The sequence below is a fragment of the Mycteria americana genome, chromosome 5 (genome assembly GCF_035582795.1).
Source record: "Mycteria americana isolate JAX WOST 10 ecotype Jacksonville Zoo and Gardens chromosome 5, USCA_MyAme_1.0, whole genome shotgun sequence".
Taxonomy (NCBI): Eukaryota; Metazoa; Chordata; class Aves; order Ciconiiformes; family Ciconiidae; genus Mycteria; species Mycteria americana.
Window position 1 is genome coordinate 64,933,692 of NC_134369.1, and position 17,747 is coordinate 64,951,438.

The 17,747-nt window shown below is 37.1% G+C and overlaps 1 protein-coding gene across 3 annotated transcripts in view; it reads right to left on the minus strand.

Moving 5' to 3' along the window:
* The window catches only part of NUDT14 (nudix hydrolase 14), a 62,418-nt gene that overhangs the window by 11,246 nt on the left and 33,425 nt on the right, over positions 1-17,747 (minus strand). For all 3 annotated transcript variants that reach the window (XM_075503744.1, XM_075503745.1, XM_075503743.1), the window contains 2 exons: positions 7,726-7,790; positions 2,655-2,892 (listed from right to left, as the gene is read on the minus strand). In XM_075503744.1, coding sequence (XP_075359859.1) covers positions 2,655-2,892; positions 7,726-7,790 — 303 coding nt within the window. The remainder of the gene's footprint in view (positions 1-2,654; positions 2,893-7,725; positions 7,791-17,747) is intronic.

Genomic DNA, 17,747 nt, shown 5'->3' on the forward strand with positions numbered 1-17,747 from the left:
CAGACAGGAGGTGAATGACAGTGCAGTACTGCTGCAGAAAACAGTTTTGAGATAGGGGAGGCATTGTGGACCATAAGTCAACAACATAATGCCTCTGCAAAAAAGGCAAACATCATACTACAGCATATAAACAAAGTAATCTGTAAGACTAGGGAAATAATGCTTCCACTCCATCTGACACTGACACTTTGGGCACTACATTTTTAAGAAATGGACCAGATGGAGAGAAGGCAGAGGACAGCAGAAGGAATGATCAACATCTAGAAAACATGGTCTAAAGAGAAAGCTTAAATCAACTAAGGTATTTTTGCATAGGCAAAAATAAAATAAAGGGGAGACATGTTCAAACAAATACGTGGAAGGTGCAGAAGTACTTCATGTCCACTGGGAACAGGGTAGTAAGTCACAGGCTTGAAGTGAAGAAAGGGAAGTTTAGGCAAGACATGAGGAAAAACTTGCTCATGGTACCGATAGACACTTCAGACGGAATGCTTATAGAGGCTATGAAATGATCAGATTTTAGAGAAAACACAGATGCACATTTGTGAGAAGTGATTTAAATCCAGCTGAGCCTGATCTTTGGAAGAGGAGCAGTCTAGATGAGATCCTCCCAAAATTCCTTCCAATTCTGTTTTCTAAGGCTTCTCTCTGATCTGATGCACTGGAACAATGCATCAGGTATAGATGCATTGAATAATATAGAGCAACTATTACAAGGAACACTGAGATGACAGATAATAATAGAAGTGCATGATGTATTGTAATTATTAATGGCATGCATATGCATTAATGTAACGCTTCATGTCAATGCATTGCATTGACAGTCACAGCATGAAAGAGCATAAACCATTTAGAAAAACTTGTTACACTTAGAAAAAGCCCCAAAATTCTTACAAGTAATATAGCCATTATGGAAAAAAATGTCCTTAGCAGACCATAGGGGAACCAATTACTTCCTGTCTTTGCATCAGATCCTCAAGGATCAGGCAGATATGCCAGTCTTTGGCTGAAGGAAGAAGAACGGGACACTCCTAACAGGAAGACCATAACATTTAGAATAAAATTCTAATACAGAGCACAGGAAGTCCAACAAAAGAAACTGTAAAATATCATCTTTGAGGCTTCAACCTTTCATACTAATTTTAAAAAGTAAATACTATACAGGTCCTTCTGACTTCAGCACGGATCTCCATGGGCAGAAAGCTGTGCCCACATAGACAAAGCAGGATTGAAGGATTAACATATCAAGTGTCCTTTGCATGGGTCTCAACAGAGAAAACTCCAATTGTATACTCTCTTTGCAAGTCAGTGCAATTAAAAAAAAAAAAAAGGCAACTGAAAGAACAACCACCTGTAAGATACAAAGACATTTATCAACCCAAAACCACGGTGTTTTAGCCAGATGTAAATCGTTAATGTTGGGTCAAACTTCTACACTGAAGCTACAAACTTCTATAGCTACAGAAATTATATTCTACTTTTCCTATTTTGTGTTTGTATACACATACAGATGTCCATATACATATGTATATATCTGCATGCTATGGCCTGTCAGTGTCACCCAACCTATGAAATTCTATAGACAGCTTTTTGCTCATAAATCTAGCAGGCACTTTTTCTTTCAGTAGAACAAACCCTTAATCTGGTTTCAAGGAGTTGTAAAAGACAGCTCCTGTGATTCACCCCCTCCCCTCAACAGAAGCACTGCTTGTTAATCCAGCAGGAAATAACATTTGCCAGGATTGACAGCTGTGGATTTGTATTCAATTCCCAAATTAAAAACCAATGACAGGGCCTAGTTCAATGGAGATGTCAAGCAAAATAAAGAAAGTAAAAAACCTGCTGCTTTCTCTGTAAAATACAAACACACATGCATTTTGGATAACAATACTAAAAGCTGGGAAGGAGATATAATGGGATTAAAGCTCTGTGCAAAGTTTCTCCTGAGGGTTTTTTGGTTGTTTGGTTTTTTTTTCCCTTCCAACAACTCACATTTTGTATTTTTCCTCTTACATATTAAGTTTGCCTCTTACTCCTAAAATATGTTTTAAAACATGTTAAAATCTATTTCAATAACTATTTAAAAGCCTGCAAACAATATAATGTGAAACTTTTCAGTCAAATCAGCAAAATCTTCATATGTAACATTAATTATTGTCCAGTTCAAAGAAGGCTTAATTACAGGCAAATATTATGAAGAGATTTAATGGTACAAGTTCTCATGCTTCTGCAAAATTGTGTTAATGGTAAATCAGAGTCCATCTTGGGCCACTTCTATTGTTAACCAGAATAATAAGAATCAGAGATGGAAAACACCTGACACAGTAAAGACCAGCTGTTTTCTAGTGCTGTAACAAACTGCTCTGAAGAGCTCAATGCAACTTTTCCCAGTTCGAATAGTCTTTGGAATAAATCACAATAGTATCATTCTTACTGGGAATTCAATCCCATAATTATGAGTTTATAATTCCTTACGTTTCTGTAAATACTCCTCTCACTTGTTGAAAATTACACCTTTCATATACTTTCAGATGTCCAGGTTCCTCTAACACACTGCTTAAAGAAGGCAACAGGGTACATTAATTTACATTCAAGCCACTTCAGCAATCTATGAAACAACAAAATGCAAAGTGTTTTAACTTACTGCTATTTACCTGTAAGAAGTGATCCTCTGTAGGTCTGAAACAGGAACACGATAGCCACACTCTTCTAAGACTTCCCCACATGCAATTTCTTCTAAAGAAAGGTCTGGTTTGTCTACAATGCCAGCACAGAGTTCATAGGTCACTCCTACCACAGCAGGTAAGGGATCTTCTAGACTAGAGAAGCTCTCCTTGTCCTGATGCTGAAAGACTTGAGGATGATGCCTTTCTACTTCACACATGTAAACAGCTTAAAAAAAAAACACAAAAGAAAAAGAAACAAGGGGGGGGATCTGTTACTTTATTCATATTAAATAGAAAAAAAGATGGAACACAAATTTTGCCTGGAAATTTATAACCATCAGACTACTTGAGAGTAACAAGGAATTCAGTTGTGTTATCTGTTGAAATTATGACACACTGAAATTGGAATTTTAGAGAACAAAGGTTCTCTTGCCATTTCTGTAAAATTATTCTTTAAAGTCTATTTGTGCTTACATTATTTGGAATGAATTCATGCACACCTTAGAATAAATAAAAATTAAAAAAGGAAGCTAGTTTATCCAAGAAGTCTGAGTCCCAGACGTGCCATACAGCTTCCATTTGTTAGGCAATGCGGATATCAGGATTTAATTTAACCTATGCAGTTATCTTGCAGGAAAGTTGGGTTGCACGTTATGTACCATGTGCACAATGATGAGTCTTTCAGCCTGTCAACTCAGCTGTTATTTAGAAAGGGTATGAAAAGCATGTATGTTTGTTTGAAAAAAAAAAAAAAAGAAACAAAAAACCAACCCTCTTTTGAACATATAGTTCCTTGCACAGATTCCTGTGTGGAGTCTGAAAAAGACTTCTTGAATTAATCTACAAACAGCTGCCACTGTAATGCACTCCTAAACAAAGTGCAAATGCCAGATTTTAGTCCTTATTTAAGCAAAACCTCTCGCTGATGTCAACAGAAATATTGCCTGAGTGAGAACTGCAGGACTGGATGTTAACACACAAATCACTACTAACAATTCCAATAATTGTAACTTTAGCTTACAGGTATAATCCCACCTGTTTCTTTTGGAAATTTCCTCATGTCTATCCCTTTGCTTTTCATGAAAGGTTACCATGAGGGTGTTATAAAACACCCTGAATGAAACTATTTTAAAATTTGAAATTATTTTGATTCCATTAAAATATTTTACATGCATATTTCATCTACACATAACAAGGTTTTCAAATGAGCTTGTCTTTTATTTCCCATTCTAAATCTTACAGAGCTGGTATATAAAAGAGTTCAACGGACAACTTTTTGTTCTTCCAGTTACTGGATTTAGCTTATTATTTCTTAAAACTGTGATATACAACAAGGTCCCTAAAGAAATGTTGTTGCATAAAAGTAAAGCACCACAGTGACTTCTCAAGCATTTGGTCTCTGGGGAAGAGTCTGTACCCCAGAAGTTTGTGCCTAGGCTCCTTCTATAATGCTTCTTGCCTCAGAAGTGTAGTATAGCAAGATCAGCACCTGAACAGGAGTTATCTAGATTAGTCTAAAAAGAAAGACGAAGTGCAGAAGTTTGCCCCAAAATTAATCTTTCTCCAGATTTTAAAACTTTCAAAGCTGTTTGCAGTAGGTACATCTAGGCCTTTGAGTTTCAAACATTTAAGGAAAGGAGCTTCCATTTCTTAGCTTAAAAACATGACTAGAGCTCAGTTTTCTTTTTAGAATGCAGTAAGAAGGCGGCAAAATAAAATATTCCATGCAGAGTCTGAAGGACAGATCCTTGAAGGGTGTCTATTGTCATTATTCCAAAAACTTCTAAAAGCTATGACAATTATCATAAATGACAACTACCTCCAAGATCTCTCTGAGATGAGCCAAATACTCTTAAGATTGTATTGCTTTTTCAGTATTGACTTATCTGTATCAGTAAATACAAAAAGGAACAATGCATATATCCCAGTAAAGCACTTGGGCACCAAAACAGGGTGCAGGTAAGAGTGTGGGTACAGAAATATGAAACTGTGATTAAAGTAACTCTCTGTTACAAGTCTCTTGAATCCCTGAAACCCATCCTGTCATTCCGGCAGGCACCTGCTGTTCTCCTTCTCCCTCAGCACAACTGGGCTCCACGTAGATCAAAACCTACATTCCCAAAAGGACCCAATCCAGCAGTCCTACTCAGAGCAAAGCCAACACTCAAAACACACTAACAGCTTTTCTCTGCAGATAAGGAAGAAAAGAAGCGGTACCAGCCACTTCTGTAAGAGTCCAGAAATTAGAGCATTCACCAAGGAATCACAGTATGAATTCATTATCAGCAGGCTCAGAAAGGTTCAAACTCAATTTATCTCTCAGAGATAAGCAAAGCCTAGAAAACCAAGCTGCCTGCTAATATCAGGGAACAGAGGAGTCCCCCATATCTCTCCTGAAGGTGCAAAATTGACTGCACAAGTGATACACCAGGGGAGATAAAGTACCGGATGGAAAAGCAGTCTGTGGCCTATTCGCCAGGGCACACTCTTCGGAGGGAAACCTGTGACTCTCCTCTTCCTCATCACAGGTTGTCAGCTTCTTGCAAATGCACAAAGAGTTCGGAGAGCAGAAACTAGACGCAAGAACTCAGCTCCCAGCACAGTCACCAACCCACTAGTCCCATGTCTGATTGCTCTCTTGTCTTCCAATGGCTTATGCTACTTTGGTCAGAAACTGCCACTTCATCATCACCGGGCAGTCTCCTCCATCATCAGGTGGACACATGAGATGAGCAGCAGCACAGTGAGGACTCAAACAACTATCTAGTGCTCATTAAACATTTTGACTAATTACCCCGGAGCCACTCAGCTGTAAGAAGTCTCAGTGGAAACTCCAGTAGAATTGATGTACTTGTCTTCCTTTCTGCAAAGCTGGGACAAAGGATAGATGGCTCAACCAGATAAGATGATAACTGTTATTCAAAGCAGCCTTGTTAGATGACTCATATACAGGGACTTGTTTGCTATCCTTAAAGAGAAGAAAACAACAGTATGGACTGAGGGGTTAGTAGGGTTTAGCTGCCTGGGAAACGTGCTAGCTTTTCTTTAAACTTCTGATTTCTCTTTGATTGCACCAGTGTTTCATACCTCCTGAAACAGAACAACACTTATGATTCAGATCTTTAATACTGTTTCTTTTAAGTCAATGCAAAAATAAACACCACAATCCATGGAAAGGTCATTATACTTACAGTGAAAAAAAACAGGGCACATGTTCTAACCCTACATGTACTAACCCTAGCCTTTCTCAGGAACATATTATTTTACCATATTTGAAAATGTGTGGTCAATTGACTACCAAAATGAGCATTGCCCAAGACCTTGGCCAATCAGTTATGGGTGAGGAACTAGTATGGAAACTACTGAGATATACGTGTAACTTTTTTCTCTCTGCTCTTTCCAAGTGATTCATTCAAAATGATCTTAAGTCCACAGTACACTGAAAAATATGGTCTTGTCTGCCTCACCTCAGTTGTGTGCTCCTGCCACCCCTCATGCCAGCATGAACTCTTCCAGGCCAGTCAGATAAGCTGTCTAATCCTCAAAACTATCTGTTTGCAGCCATATAAGACCTCTGCTGTGGCTGCATAAGGGCTGGTGCTACCAAAGGGAATGGGGTGGGAATGTACATACAGGGAGGGATGACTGCCTTTATAAGCAGCACAGACTTCAATGGGAAAACATGATCATGACACCGCGCCCTAAGGAAAGGTAAGCACATATGTCAACCAGCACACGTGCAGGGGATGTGCCTGGTGAGTGAGCGGCAGCTGTTTGCTTACAAGTAACGAGCTATCGCCTTCCTGGTGGGACCCTGATAGGAGCTAGCAGTGAGAAAAGTCTCAGCCTTAGTTTTTGTTTGTGGAACAGGCACCAAAGCAGACAATAACCATGGAAGTGAAATAGAATTATAGTGATGTGAGTAATGTCAGGGCATGGTTGTGATCACTGAATTGCTATGGAGTGTCTGACTGACCACTGTCCCTGAGGCCAGGTTTCTGAGCAGCTCCAGCCTCTGGAACAGTTTAACTACAAGAACAGTCCAGTCCTTTGAGGCAGATTTGACACTTCCATAGGGATGATGTAATGAATGTGCTGCTGTTCAGTACAGATATATCTATGCACATATATGAAGGCTTCTGCCTAAGGTTGCCTCAAAGAGAGCAATAGCTATATGAGCCATTTTATTCGGCTGGCAAATAAAAGACATTGGATTATTGATAAACAAATAAACAAACACTTTATAATAGTCAATATAGTGCTTCATGAGAAGTATGTACTGCCAGTGTAACAGTGCTGCACAACACTGAAGAGCCTGTCAATCACTGTCAGTAAGAAAGGACAGCATGACACCACCCTTGAAAGTTTCCTATAAAGTCTACCAGGAACAGTCTTGAAATGGTCTCTTAGCAACAGTCAGTGAAATATCTTATGATTTTTTCTAATTAACATGCAGAGAATATGCATTTAATTTTTAACTTCCAAAAAGTAAATATTGCTTTGAATTAAAATAATTGATACAAAAGCTCAGGGAAAAAAACGTATTTTAACCTAAATTCATAATAATAACTGGTAAAATGAAGCTGTCCACGTATCGATGAAAAAGCATACAGTCCTAAATTTCCCTCATTTTAAATTCCCAAGTATACAATGCACAATAACACATTTAAAAAAGCAATATTTAAGACAAAAAAAAAGGGGGCGAATATTGTGCTTCTGCACAGAAGCTGCCTACTAAATACTAGATAGGTCAAGAAGGAACTTCAAATAAAAGCAATCTATTGCATGATAATTGTAGAGATGTTTGTAATTTCATCTAAAAGAGGTCAATGACTAGCCTAAAAGCAGAATGTAAGGCTACCCTGGATCATTCATTTCATCTATAATGGAAATTTCCCTTGTTAGAAATTCTGACCAACTGAAAAGGGTGGGCTATCATACAAAGAAACAGAATATAGAACAAAGATTTTATCACCACAGATGCACCAACTTTTAACTGCTGAACCCTTAAAAGCTTTCTTCACTAAGAGCAAAAGTAAATCTAAAAAAAGAGGATTACCTGGGCGGAACTGCTTCACCACAACAAAGCACTGCCGGGAAGTATTAAAGATCAGGATTGACACACTGAAGAGGAAGATAAAAAACAAAAGATCAATGCTTTATGAAGGGTTAATGCAGAACTATTAAACTTGTATCTTGTGAATTTAACTACATAAATACATAGAAGATTTATTACTAAAGCCACAGTGCAACAAGATCCTTGTCCAAAATCCATCAAGAGGGATATATAATGGGGTGTGTTCCCAAAGTTCATGAGAATTTACCCAAAATGAAGTCACTTTTCTCTCCTGCCATGCAGACAAAGTAAGCCACCAACCAATTCCTTCTCCCCAACAGAAAAAAAAAGTCCAAGTCTAGGAACATTGCTACTAGATAGTAATAACAAGAAAAAAATCCTTAAAAATAAAAACATTTTCTTCCCTTATATCAGTCCCAGATTAGGATAGTCTAACTCTTAGGCACAGTCTATTCTCATTCACAGCCAGAAACTTCTGTATAAGCACAGAGCATTTCATATCTGTGGCTGCTTGCTGAGCTTGGGCCTTAAAACAGACACCATCCAAGTCCAATTTTGTACAAATTTAAACCAGAAGCAGTTTTAACTGTTACCACATTCAGTGGTTTAGAAGTCACATTTTAATCTTTCCCCCGTCCTCTTTGGTTGTTTGAAATACATGTCATACGGAAACCTGGCAGGCTGAGTATTTGGAGATGCTCTAAAAGTGTGGAGTACTGCTGTTCCCTGCTTTCTTTTTCACTTAAATTACTCTCAGATTTTACTAGTTAAAAGAAATACAGACAGAAGTCTCCCTCCTTAGTTGGTAGCCCATTAAAACCTGAAAAAACAAGTGTATATTTTGGTCATTACCATGGTAGCATTCTCTCATTTGTTATGCCTCACTGTATGTAATTGGAAAGTTAATTCATTATTCTATGAATTCTACAATAGATTAGACTAACAATGGCATATTTGCAGAGTTGAGTCAAACTTTCAACTTTCCTTGTAAAAGAGCTGTATATTTATTTTCACCATTTGAGTTAATAATGAAGTCTCAGGCTGCCAGAGAAACTGCTATTTGATGATTATTAAAAATAATGTTAATGTTTATTATAATAATATATTAAAACCAAAACAGAAGGGAGAAGTCCAGATGTTAACATTTATATTCATGGTTGCTATTCTCAAAGACCCATACTGCATATTGATGGCTTCCTGCCCCAGGAGATGTCATTTGCAGGCAATTTTAAAGCAAAGGGTTTTAGCCTTCAGAGAGGCTGGAGGAGAACACTCACTCTGTTTACTGGCACGGGGGTTCTTTCTGACCTAACACCAGAGTAACTGGGAGTTATGGTGTAGGTTGCTAGAAAAGATGATGTTAAACCACAGCCTACAATGTTTTTAAGTTTACTTAAGTACTATACTTTGATCTTTTTTTTTCCTTTGCATGACTGTTCCTCTCCCCAAAGCAGTACTGTCTGAGGGTAGACATTGCACTAAATAAAAGGGGAAAAGGAGTTACTGCTACTGAACCTTTGTTTTTTGTCCATGGGTCTAAGGATGTGTACTGCCTGAAATTGGAGACAGCAGCAGTCTAAAGCTGAGGATAAAGAGAAAAGTAGAGATTTCCTGAAGCATACGGTTGCTCTTTACCTTTCTTTACATGCACCACCTCAGGCCCAATCTTTCACTTGGCTTGCCTTCTTCAGCACGTCTCATTAAATAACTCATAGCAACTCATTAAAAATGGCTCAGCTATTAGGCATTATTTTTTCCTAAGAGTCAATCACTTGAGATTTTTATGGAACAGATGGGAAAATTAAAAACAATCTGTCAGAATTAAGGAACAAGATCAAATTAAGCTGGAAAGGAGTAGCAGCAAGTTATTACAATTGTCTGCTTCTCACACCATCTTGAGATGAGAGGGTACAGAAATGGCACAAATCTGTAGAACTTTCTCTTTAATTACTTCTAATTTTCTGAAAGACTGACAAACAATTTTGAACATAAATTTACATTTTTTAACAAACCACAACACACAAGTTCTAATTTTTCTTGTCAGAGTTGGACAGTCGTGGAGGAGAAAGTTCAGAATTACACCTTCTTAGGAGGAGTGTGACATTACGAATGTCATTTTGCATTCCTTATTCCACAAGAAACAACATAACATGAAATATTTCCACAGGTCACTAGGTCTGTAGCTTCTGAAAACCTATTTGAAGCTGCATTCAGGACAGTTATTTGTGTATTATAGAAAGTTAGGGCAAGACTGTTCAATTGATCTAAGTGGAGGATCCCCTGAGCCACTGCTTTCAATGGGTCTCCTTATTGCTGCAACAACCCAAATATGTGGGTTCAGCTGTTTGCTCTGGCCTGTAAGATAAGGAAAGTATTTATCTTCTGGAGTTTTAAATCATCAGACAAAGAATTCACTACAAAAGTATTCTGGGATTACTATTTTTACAGATTATACAGGCTACCGAAAAGGACTACTACAAAAGCAGAGTTGCAAATACATCTTTCAGTGGTATCATGCCACAGGATATTACAAGGGTATTTGATGTTTCAAGGCAATTCCCTTTAAAGCTTATAGCTGCATATATAATATTCTAAAATAGGATTGGTCGTAATATTTTAAAGTGATCAATAAAGAGTAAATCTATAAAATAAAAAATTAAGACATTCACAATGACTTTTGGGAACATCTCCACAAATAAAAGATACAGAAGACAAACAAAGCCCAAGCTGTATGTTATCAGAGAAAAATGACACAGAACCACTAGAAGAGAAAAAAAAAGCCCAGCCAAATTTCCTAAAAAAAGCAGGAGTCTTAGACAAGAATTTAATCTGAAATTAACATCAAAGGTCCTAACCTAGCAACAGGCTTCATGTGCCACGTCCCGAAGAGGAGCACAAGACCACTTTTCTGTTATTTTTTATGAAGGAAAAGAATACTCAGATGTAAAAGGATCACGATGGGTCCCAAAATTGCCTCCATACCTTAAAAACAACCTATAACATGTCTGCACAAATGAAACACTATCTCAGCTTAGACCTGCCAACCTTTTCATTTTGGGTGGCAGATTATTACTTTTTACTATATTCCACAGTTGTACATCTTTGCTGGCTATTTCCTCCAGCAGCTGACGCTCAGGAAACTTGCTGGTGTAAAAGCAGAGGTCATTAATGCAAACGCAATGCCACTGAGCCACAGACCTGCAGCCGGGACTCAACGCGCACACAGCACAACTGTTGCATGCAGGTATCACGTTTGGTACCTGCCACTGCCGGTGGGCATGCCACCTCTGTAGGCAAGAGGTGGCTGAGAAGAAAACTCTTCAAAATGTGCTCTATGTGTCATTCAGGAGCTGTAAGTTGCTTCTGTAAGACATAGATCACCTCAGACCACTAAAGGAGATTTGGCTCCTTCACACTGCATCTGCTGATGGCTGCTTTAGGAACTACAACCGAACAGAAAGACAATGTATTAAGAGATGACACAGGTTTGTACAGTGTCTTCCAGGGCTGGTGAAGACCACAGGGCTGCTCAGCTTTCAGCCCAACCCCTCCTCAGCATCCCCTGCAGTAGCTCCTGCTCACTTTGTACATACAATAAATCACTACTCCAATCACAGGAGACTTCTTCCCAAAGAAAGCATGCATGTAAACAGGTTTAATGTACAATAACGTAGGATACTGTTCTTTCTATAAACACAGGAACAATTAAGGTAGCCTGAAAATATTTTAAGAAAGATGTACCTAAAATGTCAGCAAGACGTATCTACACAGACCAGCTAACCTGTACTTGAGCTTTTATTGTACTCAAGTTTGCAGTTAAACTGTGCCTGGTCTTGGTATCTAACACAATGTTTTCTTAAAGGGATTCCAACTATTCAGTCAAGGATCTCACATAGCATTTAACCATTTAAACTTCAAAGAAAACTCTGACTGAAATATGTAAGTATTAGGATTCTCTAATGTGTATTTGGCTTCCCTAAAATGTCTAAGTCAATGTGCAGAAATTACATACAACTGACCCATGGACATCAGCAACACAGGAGTCCAGAATCTTAATTCCTTCTCCACCTTTAAGACTCTCATTGAAAGAGAAGATACCCACCTGAATACAACCTCTACAGTTGACAACACCTCTTACAAGAGTTTAGAAGATGATTCCATTGTGTGCCATTGGCCTAGAAAACTATTTCCAATTTTTTTCCTTCCCCCAACATAGTACAGCTCTGTATTTATTGAACTCATGGTAACTGATGCTTTATGACATTCCAGCAGAGCAGACATTTATATAGAAATACTACTACAACTTCACACGCTCAAACCTGAGAAAGGAAGGTGGCGTTTCTCGGAGCAATGTAAAAAACACAGTATTTGACCACAGCAGTTACGAGGTAGGGGACAGATGAAAACTGACATCCTGTTAAAATGTGCACACACATATGGAAGGACAGAAAGTTAATTCTTTTGAAATACATCCTAGCAATTAAGATCAGCAAATGAGCTTTGCCAAAGCTACAAGAGCATGTACTTCTAGAGCTGCAATACCTGAAGGAAGGTTTTGGGGGTGGGGGTTAGGGGATTTTGGGTTTTTTTGTGGGGTTGTTTTTTTTTTGTCTGAGGGCTTTTTTTCTTTCTGTTGTCGGGTTTTTTTAGGTAGAAATGTAATTTCACCTTGTAGTCACCAGTTTGGTAATCTTCTATCTTGATGATTTGTCAGTTGTTGACCTGGGCTACAGTTAATCCACAAGCAACTGCTAACACTTACTAATTGCTTTTCATGAGACAAACTTTTAAAATCCTTTAATAAATAAGGATTGATTCAGCCTTTCATTATTCTTAGATGTGACCTTAATGCATACTTTACAAATGTGAATTTGAAAAACTAAAAAATAATTTAAAAAACCCCACAGTATAGTAATAGCAAAGAAAAGGACAAGATTCTCTTGTGTTTCTGTGAATGAAATAAGACTCTCAAAGCTGGAGATAAGGATTTTTAAAGATAATCTTGTACTAATACTATAGTATGCTAAGTAATTGATGAGGTAATACAGGCAAAGAAACTGACCTTTCTTTAATCATTGTAAGAGCAACTCAGGATTCTCCTTGTGTCTAGCATGGGTATGTGTGTGCCACACAAATTGTGATCAGAATTGAATACTGGAAGATAAAGCACCTCAAAAAAGACTGACATTAACATTGAAAGCCAGGGCTTCCCAGCTATTAACCTCAGCCACTTCCACCTACTTTTAAAGGCTAAAAATAATCTCAAAATTAGTTGAAAGTCTGTAATATTGTTTGTGCTGCTTACAAACAATAATCTCAGCTCCATAGTGGAGACTTTAGGAAGTAATGTTATTTAATTTAAAAAAAAATGCAACAAACCAACCAAACCAAAACCCCAACACCCCTGCAACACTATCAGAGCCTGCAGTAATTCAGTTACCATTCTCAAAGAAGACAATGAAAAAGAATGGCAGATTCCAAAAAAGAAACACAAAAATGGCATGCAGGAATAAAAGCAAGTAATTGATTTAATCAGTCCCCTTGACTCTCAACAGATATTTGGTATTAAAAATCCCTTTGATACAATCAAAAGAAAATAATCAAATGTAGTGTGCAACCACAGAAGTATTTAGAGATGTATTCATCTCAGCTGGAGAGCATGTGAATATAAAACATACATGTAATATTTTTGCCTATATGGCTCATAAGGGAGAAAATGTCAAGACTTATGAATCATACTAGAAGGAAAGTTAGTAAGAAAATAAATAAGCATTTAGAAGTCCTATAATTATTTTAGTTTTAAAGTATAAATATTTTTCTTCTTGAAGTTATATGAATTCAGCTTTCTTTGTTCATACAGTGTTGACAAATTGATCTTTCATATTGTATTCCATGTCAAGTCTATAATTCCATCCAGTCTTTTTAAAATATTATGTTTGAGAAACACCCCAGATCAGGATTAAAGCATGTTAGTGAACAAGTGCCCTTTTCTTGTTCAAATCAGAAATGACTGCGCTTTCAATTTTAAAGTGATAATCAAAAACCCCCCAAACTTGTTTGGGAGTTTACAATCAAAAGTAATTCTTTGGGACGATTCATCCTTCAGGAAGGCCTACTTCATCTTAAGTTATTTCAAAATTATTTTTGGTGACCATGAGAAACAATTGCATGTAGCTCCTGTATTACATCTGTATTCAAATTAACCATCAATTTCACAGTTGGACACATCCCTGAAAACTTCTAATGTGATATCTAAAGTGCTGTCTTCTTCCTTTTATCAGAGCAGCACGTAGTATTTTAAGCCATAGAAAACAATCCCTTCGTTTTCAGAACAGATATGTAATAAAGCTGTATGCTTTGATTACTCTCCAGTGCAATTCCTTTAGTTTCCCAGAGCTTTAACTATAATGCAGATAGTCCTGAGATTAAATGTGTGTGCTTGCACAATCTTTACTGGCTCATTTAAGTCTTCCTTCAAAGCATTTTACATTTTTCAAAGGCCAACACCAATCCAATTGACTGCTTAAAATGCAGCCTATTACAAAAGCAAAGCTATAAGCTCCAGACAAAAACATTCAGCCTTTCATACTAATCACAGATAAAGTGGATTTGGCAAAAGGTAATTAGAGACGTCTAGAAGACTTCTGTATTCTGATGAAATTTGAATGCTTTCTCCAATACAACTTAAATATTTAATACTAAGTAAAACCAGAATAAAGTGGGAGACACGTATACTTAAGAAAATAAGTATTACTTTGGAAAAAATCAAAAGGAAGATTGGTTTGAGTAAACTGAACTGCAGTAGGAAGTTGTTCATGACACCATAAAGCCGGAAGCATATGTTTGGTTAACCATCAGACCGGTGGAAGAATGAATTAAGAAGTGCTAACAAATCCATATACATGCACTTCTAAAACATAATCTCTATCTACTTGTAAAATTGTAATTTGTACCCAACCAGAGAATATGATGCAGGACAACTTATTTGGAATAAACAATCCTCCCAGCACCCTGTTTTCATATAACAAAGAAAAAAATAGAAAGTAAATTCAACTGCAAAATAAATGAGACATCAAAGCACATTGCTCTCAATAACATTCTTTAAGTGTCATATCTTGGCCCGTATCCCAGGATACCCTTGGAAATGACACATTGCATCTCAATGGGATTCTTTCAACAAAATATTTTAATAAATAAATTCAGGTCTTATTCTAATTTATTTGATTAAATAAAGCTCTGTGGGCATTATGTGCAACAGATGTCAGAGCCTGATGGGCTTTTGTTTCAATTCCTAATTATTTGTGAAATTGCCATTTATGAATGTTATCACATAATAAGACCAATAAATAATCCATCTAAAAGGCATAAGTATGACTCCATTCTGAAATGGCAAAAATCAAAGTTTTAAAACAATATCAGGTTTCAAGGACAGTTCACAAAATAAAAAGCTCGAGCGTTCTGCCCTAGCTAAAGTAAAGGACAAACCAGCAACTTTGTTTCTTACCTACCAAAACCCAAATTATGAAGTGAATAACACAATCTTTTGCCAGGTATAAATGTATAGTCTCACCACCATCAGTGAGAAACAGAGACTAAGAAAGTCAGTTGTTCACAATTTACTTAATTTCCCCATTTTAAGAATAATGGTTTCAATAGTTCCTCTTTTCCAAGAGATATTTTCAGATAAAATTCTAAAAACACAGGCACTCAGATTATAGAACATTTCCTAGCTTTCATAAGATTATTTTTACCAATCCCAACAGCAGGCCATAACCATGCTACTGTCTCTAGACCATGTAAAACTTTGCCACTCTTCAGACAGAAGAGGTTTATTTGAAAACTACCTGGAAGCAGAGGGAAGACTCCTCTTTATTTCAGTGACTGTGAGAGAATAAAAATACCCACTTATTTTGCATATTATTGCAAATACTACAAAATTAAATTCCTGAAGTTGTAAAAACAAGATGCCTCTAATCTGGCTACCAGAAACCTGTATTAAGAAATTTATGACTGATCAGCCAAAACTCCTGTGTACCTGCTTAGTTTTAAGAATTTTTATGGATTCCGTTCTTAAAATGAGGCAAACATTTAACTTCCCAATAAAGCAATGCCCTAAATGAAGATTTTATTGCCATTTTACCCTATTTCAGTGATACAGCAGAGAACAGTTTATATGCTATATGGTGCTTTCATATCACATATTTTAAAAGGTGCAATGAGAATCTGAAAATTTGGCTTTTGATTTTGTGTTTTTCTCCGATAACTTTACAGCATCAAATACATTTATTTTTGCCTCCTTGCTATTATTTTATTTAGATTGGATCCTATGGTAACAACATAGTAAGACATCTTAAAAGACAATAAATATGCCTGCAGAATTCCTGGCACATAAGCAGAGGATCTGTCAAGTCTTCATTTAAAAAAAACAAAAAACCCCCCAAAATAAAAAAACACAAGCATTAAGTGCGTTTTATTTGCAAATATCGTATCCAAACAAATCATGTAATTACTTGCGTTGAAGGAAACTAATAGGCTACTATGTTTTTTGCTTCTAATAGCAGGAAAAATATAATTATCCTGATAGCACCTTTGATAGACAGATATCAAGTCTAGACCTGAGTGTTTTCAATGACAGTGATTATAAAACATGCCTTCCTAGATTGTTTTATTGCCTATTGGTAAAAATGGTTTCTTAATGTTCAATTCAAAAAATATTTTCCACATGACACACTATTTCTTGTTCTGTCATTGATTACTGATGAAATTAAAATTATTTCAGCCTGCTTTATAACATTCCTTTACATTTTTGTGATAAGTAGTAATTTTTCTCTTCAGTTGTGTTATCCCTTGCATGAACATGCCCAGCCATCATTACCTTCTCTCAGCTATTATTTCCCTAAACTTTTCATCATTTTTGTTGTTTGTTGAACTACATCCAGTTTATTTGAAACACTGCATTATCTTCTGCACTATCTTTGAAGATAATCATGAAAATTCCACACCATTGACACCCTGGAGGAGACATTACAAAGACAGTCAAGGTTTACAGCACAACAGCACATCATTGCACATAAAAGGCACATGCCACCCAAGAAAGATTTTTTTTTTTTTTACCTATAAAGATGTTAAAAAGCTGTATTTTACCCATTTTAAAGTTACTGTGATAATTCTTGCACAAAGGAAGCATCTGAGTTAAATTTCATGGTGTCTTATAATACACTAGGACATAAACCAGAAAAATACATACAGGATTAAGTTTCCATAAAGCCCAAATGATCTGGCATATGAAATTGGAGAAGGAATTTAATCCACTTTTATAATGTGGTCAGGGCACATGACTTCCACCCCATCTCCATAGCTGCCTGCTACAGCCACGGAGCCAGAATAGCAACCCCTGCTCCTCCAGGCCACTCGTGTGGCTCTAGTGACCCATCACCTGGCCAGCACTCGTGGCCAGGGCCGGGGATGCGGCAGGCTCCCGGCGCAGCTGTTTGGTGGCAGCATTCCTCGCTACCCCCCATGCAGCCACGCTCCCCAACTTCAGCGGCATGCAGATGCCAGCACTCGGCCAGGTAACTTCAGAGCAGAGTGACTGGTTGAGTATATCCATCTTCCCGTTCTGAGTTACATTCATTTTTAACTTGCCTCGAGAACCTCTTCCTGTTTACCCCCAGCGCTGGTACCGGCAGGAGACAACACGCCAAGGTGCAGATTGCCTTCTTTCCCTTCACCCTGCAAACTCCCTCTGATGGAAAACTATACTTTTCAGTTTTCTTTGTAACAGATAAAGCATAAAGCCTCTTTTCTAAGCAAACAGTTAAACTAAATTAGGAATTTGTTTTAAATGTGAAATAAATTAATCTCTTTACTTAAAAGAAGACAATCTTATAAGGTAGGAATATTACTTCCTCCTCCTTTTAGAAAGATAAGAAGTTTCTAAAAGTTTTTTCTATTAAGAATTTTTAAGTCACTGAGCCACTGTGACATGTTTTTGTAGTTAAAAA